Genomic DNA, 14,944 nt, shown 5'->3' with positions numbered 1-14,944 from the left:
GGGAGCCACATAGTATATGTAACCTTTTCATGATTGGTGTTTAACAAATCTTAGTCATCAATAAATAATGCAGTTGTTAGCATCTTTTAGTTTTAGTTTTGTAACATTAGTTGCTACGATCAATACATTATGAGAGCATCATACCCGCACAATGCAGAGTTGGTGGAAACGACAGTTTAGTGGTGTCAGTGATTTTATCATTGGTGGTAGTGACGGTGTCAAGTGGTATAGTTTGATTTAATTGTGATAGTATAAATTTTTTAGAAAACAAGGGCTTAAATGTTAATTATTAAAATAAAAGTTTTGAGTATAAATTAATTAATTAAGGATAAATTTGGTATTTTATAAAAACTTTTTTCATAGTGGGTGTTTATCAATGGTAATTTGGTAAATCCGTATATAACTATTGTGTAACTATTTCAAAAAATAGAGAATGTGATAATATTTATAAAAGAGTATAGATAAGTGATAATAAAACTATTTATGATTTGACATTTATTAGGTACAGAATAACTATGTTTTGATCAAAACTCATGAGTAATGTATAATAGTTTTTCCCAAATATTATTTCGGTTTTAAGAGGACATTTGTTATTGATATATTTACAGTTCTATAAAGACATTTTATCTTTTTACGGTATCATATAATTTAAATATTGTTTTGGTTATAATAGTGAAAAAGATGGCTGACAAATTCACATGGTACCATATTTGGCATGGTGAAACACCTTCCCATTTGGCATGGATCAACAGTGGCATTGGCAAGGCAAAATAAGTGAGAGTATGCCGATTTAAGTTATTGTTCAGGAATACTTTAGTAATTGACAGTTTAATGCATTAAAAGTTATCTTCACATGGTACCGCAGTTGGCATGAACTGGCAAATTTAACATGTTGAGCATTTACTGCGTAAAAGTTTGATTATTTTTGACATCATTAATTAGGGATGTGCAAAGTTCAAAAATCGGTCCGACTCGTACAAACCCGAGAAAAAAAAATGATTTGCTTGAAATCCTACCGGCATCTTCATCTCTTTTTCTTGAAGTCTTTATCGGTTTTTATGTGTGAAAAAGATGAAGAATGATATATAATTTTTTTTATCATTTAATTTACCATTCATTATTTATATTTGAATATCTCAATACTTTAAAGTATAGTTTTGAATTCTAACTTATAATTATTTTTGTCTTTCATATATTATTATTTATAATGATAATGTTGTAAACCCGTGTATTTGACACAGATTTAAAATCTAGTATTAATATTATATTAAGTTATATGTACTAGAAAATAATGAAGTACAATATAACATCTATAAAATAATATTCGTTAAATTAATAACCTCGATAAAATTAAGAATTTGTCCAGTCCCAACTTGGGATCAGTACAAAGTTGAACTCCAACCAATAAAATAATAAGATAATAAATTTTTTGGAATTCCAGTGTAATTGTATTGGTCCCAGCAAAACTATAATTTAATAATTTCTAAAATATACCAAAATCCTAAGCTTGTCTAGTATAAAATAAATCTATACTCAATATTTTTTAAACTTCAAATCTATATTGATTTTAATTTTAAAATCTCTCAATTGCAATTTAAAGTTGAGACATTGTCTTCTCGTATTATAACAAAAATTAGTGAAGCGTTGTTGAGGCTTGCAATGCTTCTTTCCGAGTGATGGGTTTCAAAGCTACGGAATCATCTTCAAGTTTGTTATACATGAATCTCTTTAAATTGATAATTATTAATTTATCGATATAATAATATCTCGTTAAATTAATAAAAATATCTCAGTCCCATTATTATTAATTTATAAAAGTTTTACTGTATAGTGACACACTTTTCCAAGTCAATTCCACTAGGCACAACAATCATAACTAACCGTGGTGAATATAAGATCTAATCATAGTTAGCTCCCATCCATTCAATTTAACTATAACAATAGTCAACACTCATAACTTATAACCTTATCCATGTACACATATATTTTTTCACCTATCCCATTTCCATGGCAGCACCCTCCCGTTGAGAGGGAAAACTAAAGAGACAAAAAGATAATAAATTCTATATTCCAAATTTACAATAGCCCAGATCCATTATATATTTAGCTTTAGCCCACTAATCACTCAAGGCGACATGTAATATTGTTAAATCGCTAAACTATGTCATGGGTTTCACGGGTCAACCCGACAAGTTTTGGGTTTAACCCGGTCCGGACCGAAAAGTCACTGAATTGTTGAACCATGAACTGACCCTTTTGGTCTATGGGCGGGTCAAGAACGGGTAACGGATTTTCAGGTTAAAAGCTCATCCCTATTATTGACAACCACCCCTCCAAACTTAAATGACATTTGGCCTTTTATAGTGCCATGTGACTTAAATATTTTTTCGATTTCGTGAAATCATTTAGAGCATTTTTTTAAAAACAATTTAGTGTTGAGTAGATAAAATCTTAAAATAGATAAATAATGTTTATATAGACTAAGAATAAATAGTTGGCATTTAGTTTATCTATATCTATACCTATACCTATACTTCTATATCTAAATCTAAATCTATCTATATCTAAATATACATCTATACTCCTTTATAAAGTATATTAGCTTTTTTTACTTTTGAAAATTAAACATTTTTTTCAGTATTTCCATATACATCAGTTAAATATAAAACCCTTATATACCCTTATTTCTCTCGTTCTCTATAATCATTACACGCTCTCATCGATCTTCTATCACCCTCCGCCATCGCCCTTATTCTCCACCACCTCCCTCAATCTCCACCACTGCCTCCCTTTTATACTGTACTCACCTTTTAGCCGCCGCAATGCGCGGACAATATGTTCGTTAAATTAAAATCAAACATATTTAGTTAACTTAATAAATTAAGTAATTTTTACGTAACTAACTGACTTAGGTTGATTGATTACTAGTTTGTCATAGGATGAGTAATAAAGTATTTTACATCCAACCCAAGGTCTTGACATTAAGTATTTACAATTGTTAAAAGGATTTAGTTAATTGGATTTGCTTGTTGAGTAGGTTTTTATTGCGTACTCGACATGACTACATAAACTATACTATCTGATATTCGCTAGTAATTCACATTTTTTTAGAAGTTTTTTCTATTTAGCCCATTAAAAATCTTAACCAAACATGTCTTTAGTCTTCTAAAAAATGTCATTACTTAGTGACATAAACATTGTTACGCATGTTTGTCATTTGTCAATGTTGACTTTGATAAAGATTAGATAAAGTATAATTTCGAATGATGTTAAAAAGTTAAATTGACGAAATAGAGACGTCAAAAATAATAGCAGCCCCCGGCGAGGATCGAACTCGCGGCCTTTCGCTTACGAAGCGAACGCAATACCACTATGCTACGGAGGCACCACTGCTTCCATATGCAAAAGTCACCTAGAAATAGAAACTAATTTTGATGAATTTAGCGTTGACTGTTGCTTGTAGCAAGTCAAAACCCTCTCTCTAAGCCAATCGGTTTATCAATAGGGTTTGGACTACACAGAAATCTATCACTTCACTATTCACTATGTGCGGCATAGCTTTGATAGTATCTGGTGTTCGTATCGATTTATCATCTCTTATCCCATCACATGTTTTAACAGCCAATTATTCATCTGATTCTGCACCTGTAAGCAGTTTTTACTATATATATATTTTTCGTAATTGTTTTATTAGTGTAGATGTTTATACAAGTGTTACATTTAGTTTAAATTAGTTTATTCTTTCGGCTTATAGAAATTTTAATGAGATATTTTTCTGGCTCATGAGCTTTATACAGTAGCTTATATTGGCACATAACCTCAAGCTGATAGGAATTTTTAATAAGACAGCTAACGGAAACCGAGCACTTAAGTTTATTGACGATGTTTAGGGACCCTTTTTTTTTTTTGAAAAATCCGTTCCTTATGTGAATCAAGTTATCTTAATTTTAAGTAAGACTTATTTTGTAATTAATAATGTTGGAACTACAGCTTTTAGTTTCTATAGACGATATTAAAGCGGCTTTAAGGAAACGGGGACCTGACAGCTTAGGAAGCAGGTCTATATTGCTTCACGCAGACGAGGGAAGTATTATCCGGTCTTCAATGGAAGGAGAGCCGACTAGCGAATGCGGGTTAACAGACGGTTGTGTTTTCAATAATGGTTTAGTTGGAAAAGCTTTATTTATCGGTGCTACATTGCAATTAAGAGGGGTGTATCCTATCACACAACCTTTAGTGGACAAGTGTGGGAATATCTTTGTCTATAATGGTATGGTTTCGTATTAACTAAATTATTCGGCATTAGAAATGATACCCGAATTCTATAAGCCTATAACATGTTGAAATTTGACCATTTTATGTTGCTTGTTTCAAATACATCGGTAACTGATTTGGATTGTTTGGGTGTGCGTTGTTAAAATGATGATTGAGTTTTAATGTTTTTTATTCTGTTGTTACAACATTGACAGTACAGGGTTAAAGTGTCGTTTAGGGAAATTGATATCGTTGTCAGAGTTTTATTTATTTAATATTATTAATATATTATTAGTTAGTTTTATATGGTAAGTTTTATTCACTTAAAGCAATTCTATAATCTGTAAGCTTTCGCTGCTGACCTTCACATCGAACCTGATGCCAGAAGAGATACCCCTTTCCAGACAGTGAGCCCTGGTCAGTGGAAGTTTGCACATTCACGAATTTCGGCCCCACATGAGAGAGAATCCCACCATCCGTGGTAAGTTCTTCCATCACCCTTTCCTTAAAAGTTTTCGACTTGCATGTTCCCCCACGGAGGATGATGTTTCTGTACAGTTTATCTCTCTCTGGAATAGGACAATGCTTGATTGCATGACGAATGATCTCATGGATGCCTAGCATGCCATTGAGACGGGGTTTAAATAAAATATCACTGCTAGTTATCAACTCCTTTCCCAATGTTATAGAATTTCCATCAGGTAAATCAAATTTGCGTGGCTCGATCATTTCCGTTTCATTGCTGTACTCGAATTTATTAGCCGAGTAACATGCTTATTCTTTTATATGACATAGACGATGCTTCGTCTTTTTAATGTCTTTAAAACAAAAAATGGGGACGATATCGTCTATTTCAGATAAAAGAACAAACATGTTACTTGGCTAAGAAATACGAGTACAACAATGAAATGGAAATGATCCAACCACGTGAATGTGATTTACGCGATGGTTTTTTGTAACATTAGGAAAGGAGCGGTACCAGAACCGAGATTTTATTTCAAGCCCGTCTCAATGGCATGCCATCTATGTTATGTATCCATGAGATCATTCGTCATGCAATCGAGCACTGTCCAATTCTAGAGAGAGATAATTGTACCAAAACATCATACTCTCGAGGAAAATGTAAGTTGAAATTTTTTAAGGAAAAGTTTATGGAAGAACTTACCACGTATGGTGGGATTCTCTCTCGTGTGGCGTCGAGAACCGTGAAATCGTGAATGTGCAAACATCTGCTGATCGAGAGCTCACGGTCTGGAAAAGAGCAGCTCTTCTGGCATCAACTAAGTTCGATGCAAAGGTAAGCAACGTAAGCTTACTGATTATAGAAATGCTTTAAGTGAATAAAACTCTGGCAATGATATCAAATTTGGCGATGTTTAAGCGTACTGATTATAGAAATGCTTTAAGCTCTCCCGTGTGCAGTGTCGGTGTGGGACAGGAATTTCTTTTTTTTGTGTGTGTGTGTGTTGTGTGGTGTATGTATACATAGAATATATTTTTAATATAATATGGATGATGAAGTAGCATGGGCAATTCAGTTTCAGTTTGTTGGTTTGAAAACATAGTTAGTAAAAATGTGTTGGTTCAGTGTGTTGAACAGTTTGCGTTGCATGTGTTCTGAGGTGGCCATTGTGCTTGGGCAAATTGAAAATGCCATTGGAGATGGCTTTAGGAACTCTACTATTTGGTATTAGGTTATAGCTTTAGGGACCATAGAATTGAGTCTGAGACTTAGGAGACCCTTGCTTCTTGAATTGCAAGACACCCTAATCTCTTGATCATTATTTAGGTTGTTTATGGATTATAATAATAATTCAGTTGGTTCGTCTCATCTGCCTCACAGGTGAAGTGTTTGGAGGATTTGAGCTCGGTAGTGAGAGCAATGATACTGAAGTCCTCATGCAGTCTCTGGGTAAATGCTGCAACTGTATTTCTCGTGAACACGATGACGCATGCTCTTCCAGTCATAATAAGATATACTCTGTTCCTGAACTTCTTTCAACAATCAAAGGGCCCTGGGCTTTCATCTATTGGCAGGTACTTTAAGTGGTAAGTTCCATTCACTTGAATGGTACTGGAAAATGTAGCGCAGCGGTCGCAGTATCGACTCATTTACAATTGTCATATCTTCACACTCTTTTGTAATTAAAGTTGTTATACACAGGAGAGCTCAAAGACTATATGGTTTGGTCGAGATGGACTTGGAAGGCGAAGCCTTCTTGTTCACTGGCCAAGTTTAAAAGACCCCCGACTCATATTTTCTTCTGTATCACCACCCTCTTCTATTGAGGAATGTTCCGGTATACATACCTGCTGAATGCATGCTTTGTTGTATCATGTTTATGTTTATTATTTAGTCAAGTTTTTTTTTTTTACTTCAACAGCAAACCATTTTCATATATAGTGAAGTTATGCAGTCTTTTATAATATGTTTATAGATCCTGGATATGAAAATCAGCAGAGTGAATTGAACTTTTGGGAAGAGCTCCCATGTGGAGTCTACAGCCTGTCCATGAGTGCTTCAGAAAATTTTTTGGGCAGAGTCAAGAGACATAATTGGACCAATCCCTTCCTGGAAGAACTGATTAAGTGGGAAAGATGTTTCGTTGAACCCAAACCTGAACATTTAATTGAATCCCCAGAAGTTTTTTCTCGTGAGCAACAAGGTACAAAGTAGTTTTCGTCACTTTAAGTGCTTCCATACGTGATTTTATATCAATTTTTTTTGTGTTGTCTATTATAATTGTATTTAGTTTCTATTAATGATATGAAGTACCTTATAAAGGTGACAATTTCCACCCATTGATCTATCAATTTGGTATTGTTTAACTCAAAGGGGCCAAATACATTTTTTTAGCTAAAATGGGGGAATGGCCAAATGGGTTGGAACTTGGAAGAATATTTCTGTTATTCATAGATTATAATTATACCATGTATGTACTCATACTTCTTTTTTTTTCCCTTCTCTCTTCCTCCATGGTTGCTTCCTCTGTGTCTTACGGTTTGCAGGTATTGTCTCTTGGTTTGCTACAGGGCTTTTGCATCAGAAAGTTCTGGCTGCACTAAAAGAATCTGTGAGGCGTCGCACAATATTTTCAGGACATCATCTGGTTTGTCAATGACTTCAGTCTTCTTTTATTTGTCACGAAATACATCGAAATTCGAAACTTTATAATACTGCCATTTAGTTGGGTTAATTTAAATGAAATAAAGGAATATCTTGTTGCTTCAACAATCTCAAGGTTGCTGTCATCATAATTTTTGTTAATATCGTTGATTGACTCTTTCTCATTTCGATAACTGAGAGACGTATCCATTTAATATTGCTGAGCATTGTCTAGTTTCCCGCCAGTCACATATTTTGCTTTCTAAATAGGGAATCAAATACTCCGTAAGATACTTCAGGGTTTGAATGTTATGATTTTTTTCCCGGCCAGGAAGTGTTTTTGACTTGATATGAAAAGCAAATTGTTGCAAATGGGAGCACTTTTTCAGGTTTTCATTATTGTTTTCCAACTCACAGGATAATTCTCCAGTTTCTGTACTTTTTTCTGGTGGATTAGACTCCATGATACTCGCTGCATTGTTGGATGAATGCTTAGATCCAAAATGTAGGTGCTTGACCTTTTTTATAATAATTATTTTCCAGTATAAGAACCGCAGAACTTATCCTTCAACTCTTACAAGTTTGCTAATATAGTTCCATTATCAATTCGTTGCCATTTACATGAACTCAGCTTTCATTGACTAAAGTTATACAACCACAGTTTTTTCACACTTATGGAGTTAACTTTTTCTTTTTTTTATATGTTTGTTTTTAAAAAGATGAATTATCCCAAAATCCTGCTCACTGATGGTGAAAATATTGAAAAATAGGTGTAAAAAGGATAAGCATCATGCTACATGCTTTTAAAAAGTTCTTCAAGATTGATCTTTCGCAGGCTAAATGTTGAATTATCTATTTCGCCAAGCTTGTTTATCACGCTTCTGCTTGCAGATGAAATTGATCTGTTGAATGTAAGTTTTGATGGTCATTTAGCTCCTGATAGAATCTCTGCCAGAGCAGGTGTCAATGAACTGAGAAAAATTTCTTGTTTGAGAAGGTATCTATGAGGATAAATTTTATATTCTTTTTTTGTGTAGTTGTATGGATTTATTTTATTGGCAATATGCTTGAGAGTACTTCGACATTCTTGTGTTTGTTTATAATATCAACAGGTTTGAATTTTTGCAGATGGAATCTGGTAGAGATAGATGCAGATTTGTCAAAATTGACTTTGGAGACAAAGCAAGTCATGTCACTTATTAATCCTTCGAATACATACATGGTACTTAGATTCATTATCTGTAAAATTTAATGGAAAGTGTATGTATATATATCTAGCAATGTGGTGGGTCAAACTTATATTATATAGTTTATATATATGTACCTGTAGCTTTATTATATTCATCCGGAGTTTTTAGCTATTGTAGGTTCCTGATTGCTCGTGCATTTGTGATGTAATTTTACTTCAATATTCTGTCTACTTTTGTTTCCAAAACAATATTTTTAATCACTGACTTTAATAATAATGGCGGATATTTCAGGACCTTAATATTGGAATTGCCTTGTGGTTGGCAGCCAGTGGTGATGGCTGGCTGAGTGAAGAGGTAGACATGAACAATAATCCTGAACATCAGCGTGTTAAATATAAATCTGACTCCAGGATCCTCTTGGTGGGTTCTGGTGCGGATGAGCAATGTGCTGGGTATGGCCGCCATAGAACTAAATTCAGACAAAGCAGGTTGGTAACATCTTTTGTTTATTTTAGCGCTGGAACTGGATAGGAAACTTGTGTTTTGCTTCTATTATCTATTTCGGTATAAACAGAACGGGCTAGATAATCTTTCTGGCTCCAGCTAGAATTTATCAACCTGAATACGGTTTTTATAAAACTGAATGGGTTTATGGAAAGAAGATTCTTGACTTTCCCGAGGTCGAGGTATTAGTTTCACTTGAACAAATTTGATTCACTATCAGATGCAATATGCAATACCGAAAACTCTCTTTAAGCAAGAAAAGAATATGTAAGTGATACCGTACAAGCAAGATAAATAAGTTTTTACTTGGTTTGCAATTTTGCATTATGGTTTCTTCTGGCAAAATTTAAGTTTTTGTTGTTAAATTATTGATTTCTGAATTTGGATGGTTTTTAACACATTTGTCTTCAGTTGGGTTGGACTAAATGAGGAAATGAAGTTAGATATGCAGAGAATCTGGAAGAGAAATCTAGGTAGAGATGATAGATGCATTGCTGATAATGGGAAAGAGGTACGTAGTGCTGCTGTTGACGACAATTGTCATATATGACCAACAAACTTTTATTATCCCAATAATAAACTAAATAAACCTTTTATTAACGATTTATGAAGTTTGATGCATTAAAAAAAATACATTATAGGCAGTGTTTGACCCTGTAGATCCCTTATTAGCTATTCCTTCGCCTATTACATATTATACAATATAACACTTGTATTTTAGAATTTAATTTTTATTATTATTAGTTACCATATCTAATTTCAAATTACTTTCTAATTATGATTCTTAGTTACCATTTATTAGTTACTTGGGCATCGAGTTTAGCTAAATATTTTTTATATGTCTGTTATAATCCTAATTCACTCAAGATAATTAGCAAGTATATTAGGTATGAGAGGAGCTATATACATATCTCCGACGTGATGCAACAATTGGGCCATTGGGGAATTTGGTTTATTTGAACGACCAAGAACCTTAGCCTTGAGTTTTGTGAAGCTTTGACCCCCACCACTTGCTCATATGTGTTAGATTGACAACATTAACTCCATAGCCCATTCCCGGGCTGCCTATAAATGAGGTGTAATCAAGCTCGAGTGTTGTGACTCATTGAGTCATTGAGCCGTTTAAGATAAAGACGATATTCGTTTAAGATAAAGATGATATTTCTGGACATGACTGGCAACGTTCTCTCCAATTAGACTTGGAATGTTCATTAGATCCAAGATTATTCGAGGCACAACTTTAAATACCGAGGTTATTAACCACCTTTATGAAGTGTCGATCTTGCTCAACAAACCAAACAACTCGAGGTTTCCTTGAAGAAGACTTGTCTCCATTTCTATCTACATCCTCCCCGTTTTTCAGTCTCATGTATAGTTTAAGAATGAATCCAACTTTATCCATTTTATGTTTATTGTTTGCTTTGTGAAACCCGACACTAGATCACCGGAGGAAACTATAGTCATACTGTTATACCTATTGTCTCTTAGTTCCATGGCATATTTGTCAAGCCAATATAATAGTCATCATCACCGGTCTCCATGGCAAATTTTTTTTTGTTCTCGTTGTATTCTTTTTCAATTTCTTCTTACCTTCTACTTGTTGAAAGAAAAGATTTGGCTTCTTTTCCCCAAAGCCCATATCTGTTGTGGTGAGTTATAAATACCGAGTTCTTGAGGAGCGTTGTGACCTTGTTATATTTTTGGAATTTCTTAAATATTTCTCCTTCAACCGTTGTACCTAGCTCCCAAATACCTTGAACCTACTTCTAAGACTTGTTTTATATGATGCTCCTAATATCTTTTTTCCATATTGAGTTGTAATTTTTTTTCAAACTGTTTATCTTTGTTGACATTTTTCATTACTTCTCGACCTGTCTTTTGTGAACATTGACCCTTTCATGTGCTGCCAACTTCATTACTTGTTGTGAGGTTGAGGATGAATGGAGATGTTTGGATCTTTGTTCTATCAAGGTCTTTTCTAGGATGTTTTCTTGTGCATCTCATTTGTGTTATCCGTTGCCATTAGGAACATGGTCATCATAACATTATTTGATCTGATATTGCATTTCTTTTTGTTAAAAACATGGTTATCATCCTGCATTATTTGATGATAAACATGCTTCAACACAAAAGTAAAACAAGATGATAATCATTTAATGCATGATGATGATCATGATCTTGAAATAGGAGGTAGTGAAGATACATATGCAGGAGAAGATGTTGTCGAAAAGCATTGATAGCGCAAGGATTCAAATAGCTACAACAAGTAATGAGATTGGTGGCACATCAAGGGGTCAACAATTCTAGAAATTGGCAACAAGATAATATCAATAAGATCGGGAAAAACATAATGATTGAAGGATGAAAAGAAGGTATTGGAAGCATCCGATAAAATTGGTCTTATAAGTTGGTATTGGGAGCCGATTAGGGCCTAATTAAACCCAACTGGAAGAGAGAATTGAAAGGTAAGTATTTGAGAAATTCTAAAAGGAAGTTTGCAATGAGTTCTCAGGATTTATAAGTCATCGATAGTAGGTATGGGAGAAGAGGCTAAATTTTTTGGTTTTGAGCAAGTAGAAAAACAAATTGAATAAGTTGAAAAAGAGTTCAATGAGAAGAAACCAAACTGTGCAATGGAGAGATCATTATGATATTAAGCTTGACAAGATTGTCAGAAAACTAAGAGAATGAGTATTACGATGTAAAGTTTCTTTTGGGAGAGGCTCTAGATCTAGTGTCAAGATTCTACAATGCAAATGATTTAAGATACGCCATCACAAAAGAGATGGGAGAAGAGAAGGAAACAAAAGACATGAGGAAACAAAGCATCAAGTGAACAAAAATTTTACTTTGGACATTCTCAAGCTGCAAAACAGCTCCCTGATTGTAGCTTACCGGAAGTATTAGACAATATGAATTATATCATGATTGTGATTCTTAGTATTATTCATTACCATGGTATATTAAATTAGTTCTAATGTTATTGGGCTACCTGGCCATCAAATTTAGCCAAGCCTAGTTATTTGTCTCTTGTCAATGCAATCAATACTTTCTTGTTTATGTATACCACATTGTCCCATTTATTGTTGAAGGGGTCAAGTTTATCTACTGACAATTATTGGCTTCTTGACTTAAATGGAATATCTGTTTTGTTTAGGCTAGATTTCCTTTTCTAGATGAGGATGTAATAAGCTTGCTGCTTCATATTCCACTATGGGAGATTGCAGACCTCCGTCAACCAAGTGGAGTTGGAGATAAGAAAATATTGCGAGAGGTATGCCTTATTTTATTAAATTCTATGCTAGAACATTTAATTTTATGCATTGTAAAATACGTATTCTAGTTGTTCAAAAGAAATATGCCCACAATAGAACATCTAGATATATGATTATCTTTGCATTTTGGTTCCACTTTGCTATACTAAATACAGGTTGGTAATGTAACATCTCAAAACTGGTTTTATTGGGACTTCTCAAAATGAGTCTGGTTGACCCATGCACTTTTGTCTATTATTTTAGTACTCGTAAATCGTAATAAAGTAGTTTGTCAAATATAATTATATATAAGTAATTTTACTAGCAATAGTAGTAATTTACAGCAATTGTTTGGATACTCTGATTTAGCAGGCTAAAATGCATTATGATAGATAGACCTGTTTCAGTTCTGGCTTTTTACTATTTATTAGGTGTTTGCTTTCTAGCTATTTAATTATTTCTTGTTTGACTAATTAGAGATGAGTCAGACCCCGATTAGACCTAGTGATAAGTAATGGATGGAAATTGCCCCCCTGATATTAAATCAAACACTTACTGCATTGTCTTATATTTTTGAAGGTTGCAAGAATGCTTCAGCTGCATGAAGCAGCTGTCCTGCCTAAAAGAGCAATTCAGGTATGCATACTTCTTTTTGTTAATGACCATTAGTCTCCAAATTGGTTGCTATCATAATAATACTGTAATTTTCACTTGGTTTGTTTACAGTTCGGTTCAAGGATTGCTAGGGAATCAAACCGCAAGAATTTTGGAAGTAATCGTGCCGCAAATCAAGCTTCAGCTGGAAGTGCACTCTTTAACCCAAATTGATTTTCAAGGTGGCATCTTCACGGTTCTGTCCGTATTTTGCTAATTCTTTCAGCTTACTGTGTCTCCAACTATTGGAGACCAAATGATTTTGAATACGTTATAATGAAATAGAATTTAGATAGGATTTGGAGGCGAAAGTTTTATTTTATGTCTGCTTTTAGTTAGTTGACTTGATCCATAGAATTTTTATAAAAAGCAACCACTATCCTCGTAATCCATATTTTACTTTGATGATTAGGTTTTTCATGTTCAGGTTATCTGTGAGATGGATGATTTTTGATTTATATGTATGTGGTTATGGTATGACCGTGACCATTTCCGAACTCCTTTTTTTGGACACTTTGAGATGCTTATTTCTGAATCTCTTGGGAACAGGACACATAATCATTAGATCACTTATTACATCTAAACTTTGTATGAAGTGTAAGATATGTTAATAATTAATAAAAGTATTAATTATTAATTTAGTAATTACATAGGTAAACATGTCAATATACCATTTTTAAAACATATGCATGTCAATGATAAAACACCCGACCATGCCAACACTTAGTCAAAATAGGGTTAACCACGACCATGACATTGGTTTACCCATGATAACGTCATAACGGTATGGTTTACTAACAATCTGACTTTAAAATTATTGACTATTTAGACATAATAATTCAAAATTTTATTTTGTTAGACCCATGAAATTAGAGTGTGGATTGGTGTTATCACTAATATTTAGCTTATCATTAGGCCAATTAATTAAATAATAGATAAAAGTAAAAAAAAAACTAATCGTATGATAAGCGTTAAGCCTTGTGAACTATGATTAACATAATGCTTACCCAAGAGTAAATACTAAAAGCACTTCAAGATTTTTATAAATTTCTTCCCGTTTATTTAGTACATCTATATTACAAAGTACAAACATCTGCAACAAAATAAAACTCGGAAGTTGAAAAAACTAAAATCTTCTGCCTTGCTTAAAGACTTCCATGCATTTTATGCTTTACAGTGATTCTTCTTGAAATATGTTCTTCCTCAAAATCTTGTAAGTGTCCATCCATCTGGAACTTTGATTGACATCTGGAATTTTCATATAATGTATGAACGATCTTGATTCTTAGTAACTTTGAATGGGTAGGACCCATTTTTAATCTTGCTTGGACACAATATATTGCACTTGTCTTTTGAATTTTTCTTCAATTTGTTGAAGAAAGCTAGGATTATCTTTTCTAAACTTTGTATAAAGTGTAAACATTCATATCATTTACTTGAATAACATATTCATTTAATGTAACTAGCATGATATCTGCACAATACAACAACGGTGACGGTGATAGCGGTATAGTGGTGGCAACGGCGAGTGGTGTAGGTAATTGATATAAAAGTAATTGATAAAGGGTAGTAAAAATATATTAGAAGATAAAAAAATTGGTGGTATAAATTAAATCATTAAGGGTCAAATGTTCATTATGCATCGAACTTTTGAAGTCCGTTAAAGATATTTTAGTCAATTTGTGACTAACTTTTGTGTAACTTTTTCTAAAAGAAAGAAATGAATATTTTTATATATAGTAGCAAAGTATTTAGTTAATAAAATGTTTGTATTATTTTAACATTTCGAACAAACTTAACTCCAAAGAGTATATATTGATATCTAAATCTTAAATAATCAATAAAGAATAATATTCTTTTATTTCTTACCTGCCAAAAGATAGACAATTTTATAAATAATAACAAAAGGCTTAATTGAACCTTTGGTTTTAAAATTAACAAAAAAATTATTACTTATTAAAAATTTATTTGGTATTTGATAA

General features: G+C 33.2%; 1 protein-coding gene and 1 non-coding gene across 3 annotated transcripts; one reads left to right on the top strand and one right to left on the bottom strand.

Annotated features, from left to right (window-relative positions):
• Nucleotides 1-3,313: 3,313 nt before the first annotated feature.
• Nucleotides 3,314-3,385, bottom strand: TRNAT-CGU. The gene has a single exon. It is a non-coding gene; the product is annotated as a tRNA-Thr (tRNA).
• Nucleotides 3,386-3,506: 121 nt separating this feature from the next.
• On the top strand, nt 3,507-13,459 carry LOC122596193 (asparagine synthetase domain-containing protein 1). Of its 2 annotated transcripts, none has more exons than XM_043768726.1 (14): nt 3,507-3,647; nt 3,991-4,270; nt 6,098-6,291; nt 6,419-6,554; nt 6,693-6,920; nt 7,288-7,364; nt 7,778-7,865; nt 8,252-8,357; nt 8,489-8,582; nt 8,842-9,038; nt 9,466-9,565; nt 12,212-12,328; nt 12,888-12,944; nt 13,035-13,459. In XM_043768726.1, exons 1-14 carry the CDS (start codon nt 3,546-3,548, stop codon nt 13,134-13,136), a joined length of 1,878 nt encoding a protein of 625 aa, XP_043624661.1. In that variant the 5' UTR covers nt 3,507-3,545; the 3' UTR covers nt 13,137-13,459. The 2 variants fall into 2 exon arrangements, with proteins under 2 accessions (XP_043624661.1, XP_043624660.1); XM_043768725.1 differs by having other exon boundaries at nt 7,264-7,364.
• Nucleotides 13,460-14,944: the final 1,485 nt, after the last annotated feature.

The sequence above is a fragment of the Erigeron canadensis genome, chromosome 4 (assembly GCF_010389155.1).
Source record: "Erigeron canadensis isolate Cc75 chromosome 4, C_canadensis_v1, whole genome shotgun sequence".
NCBI classification, from domain to species: Eukaryota; Viridiplantae; Streptophyta; class Magnoliopsida; order Asterales; family Asteraceae; genus Erigeron; species Erigeron canadensis.
This window is presented reverse-complemented; position numbering and strand designations above follow the sequence as displayed.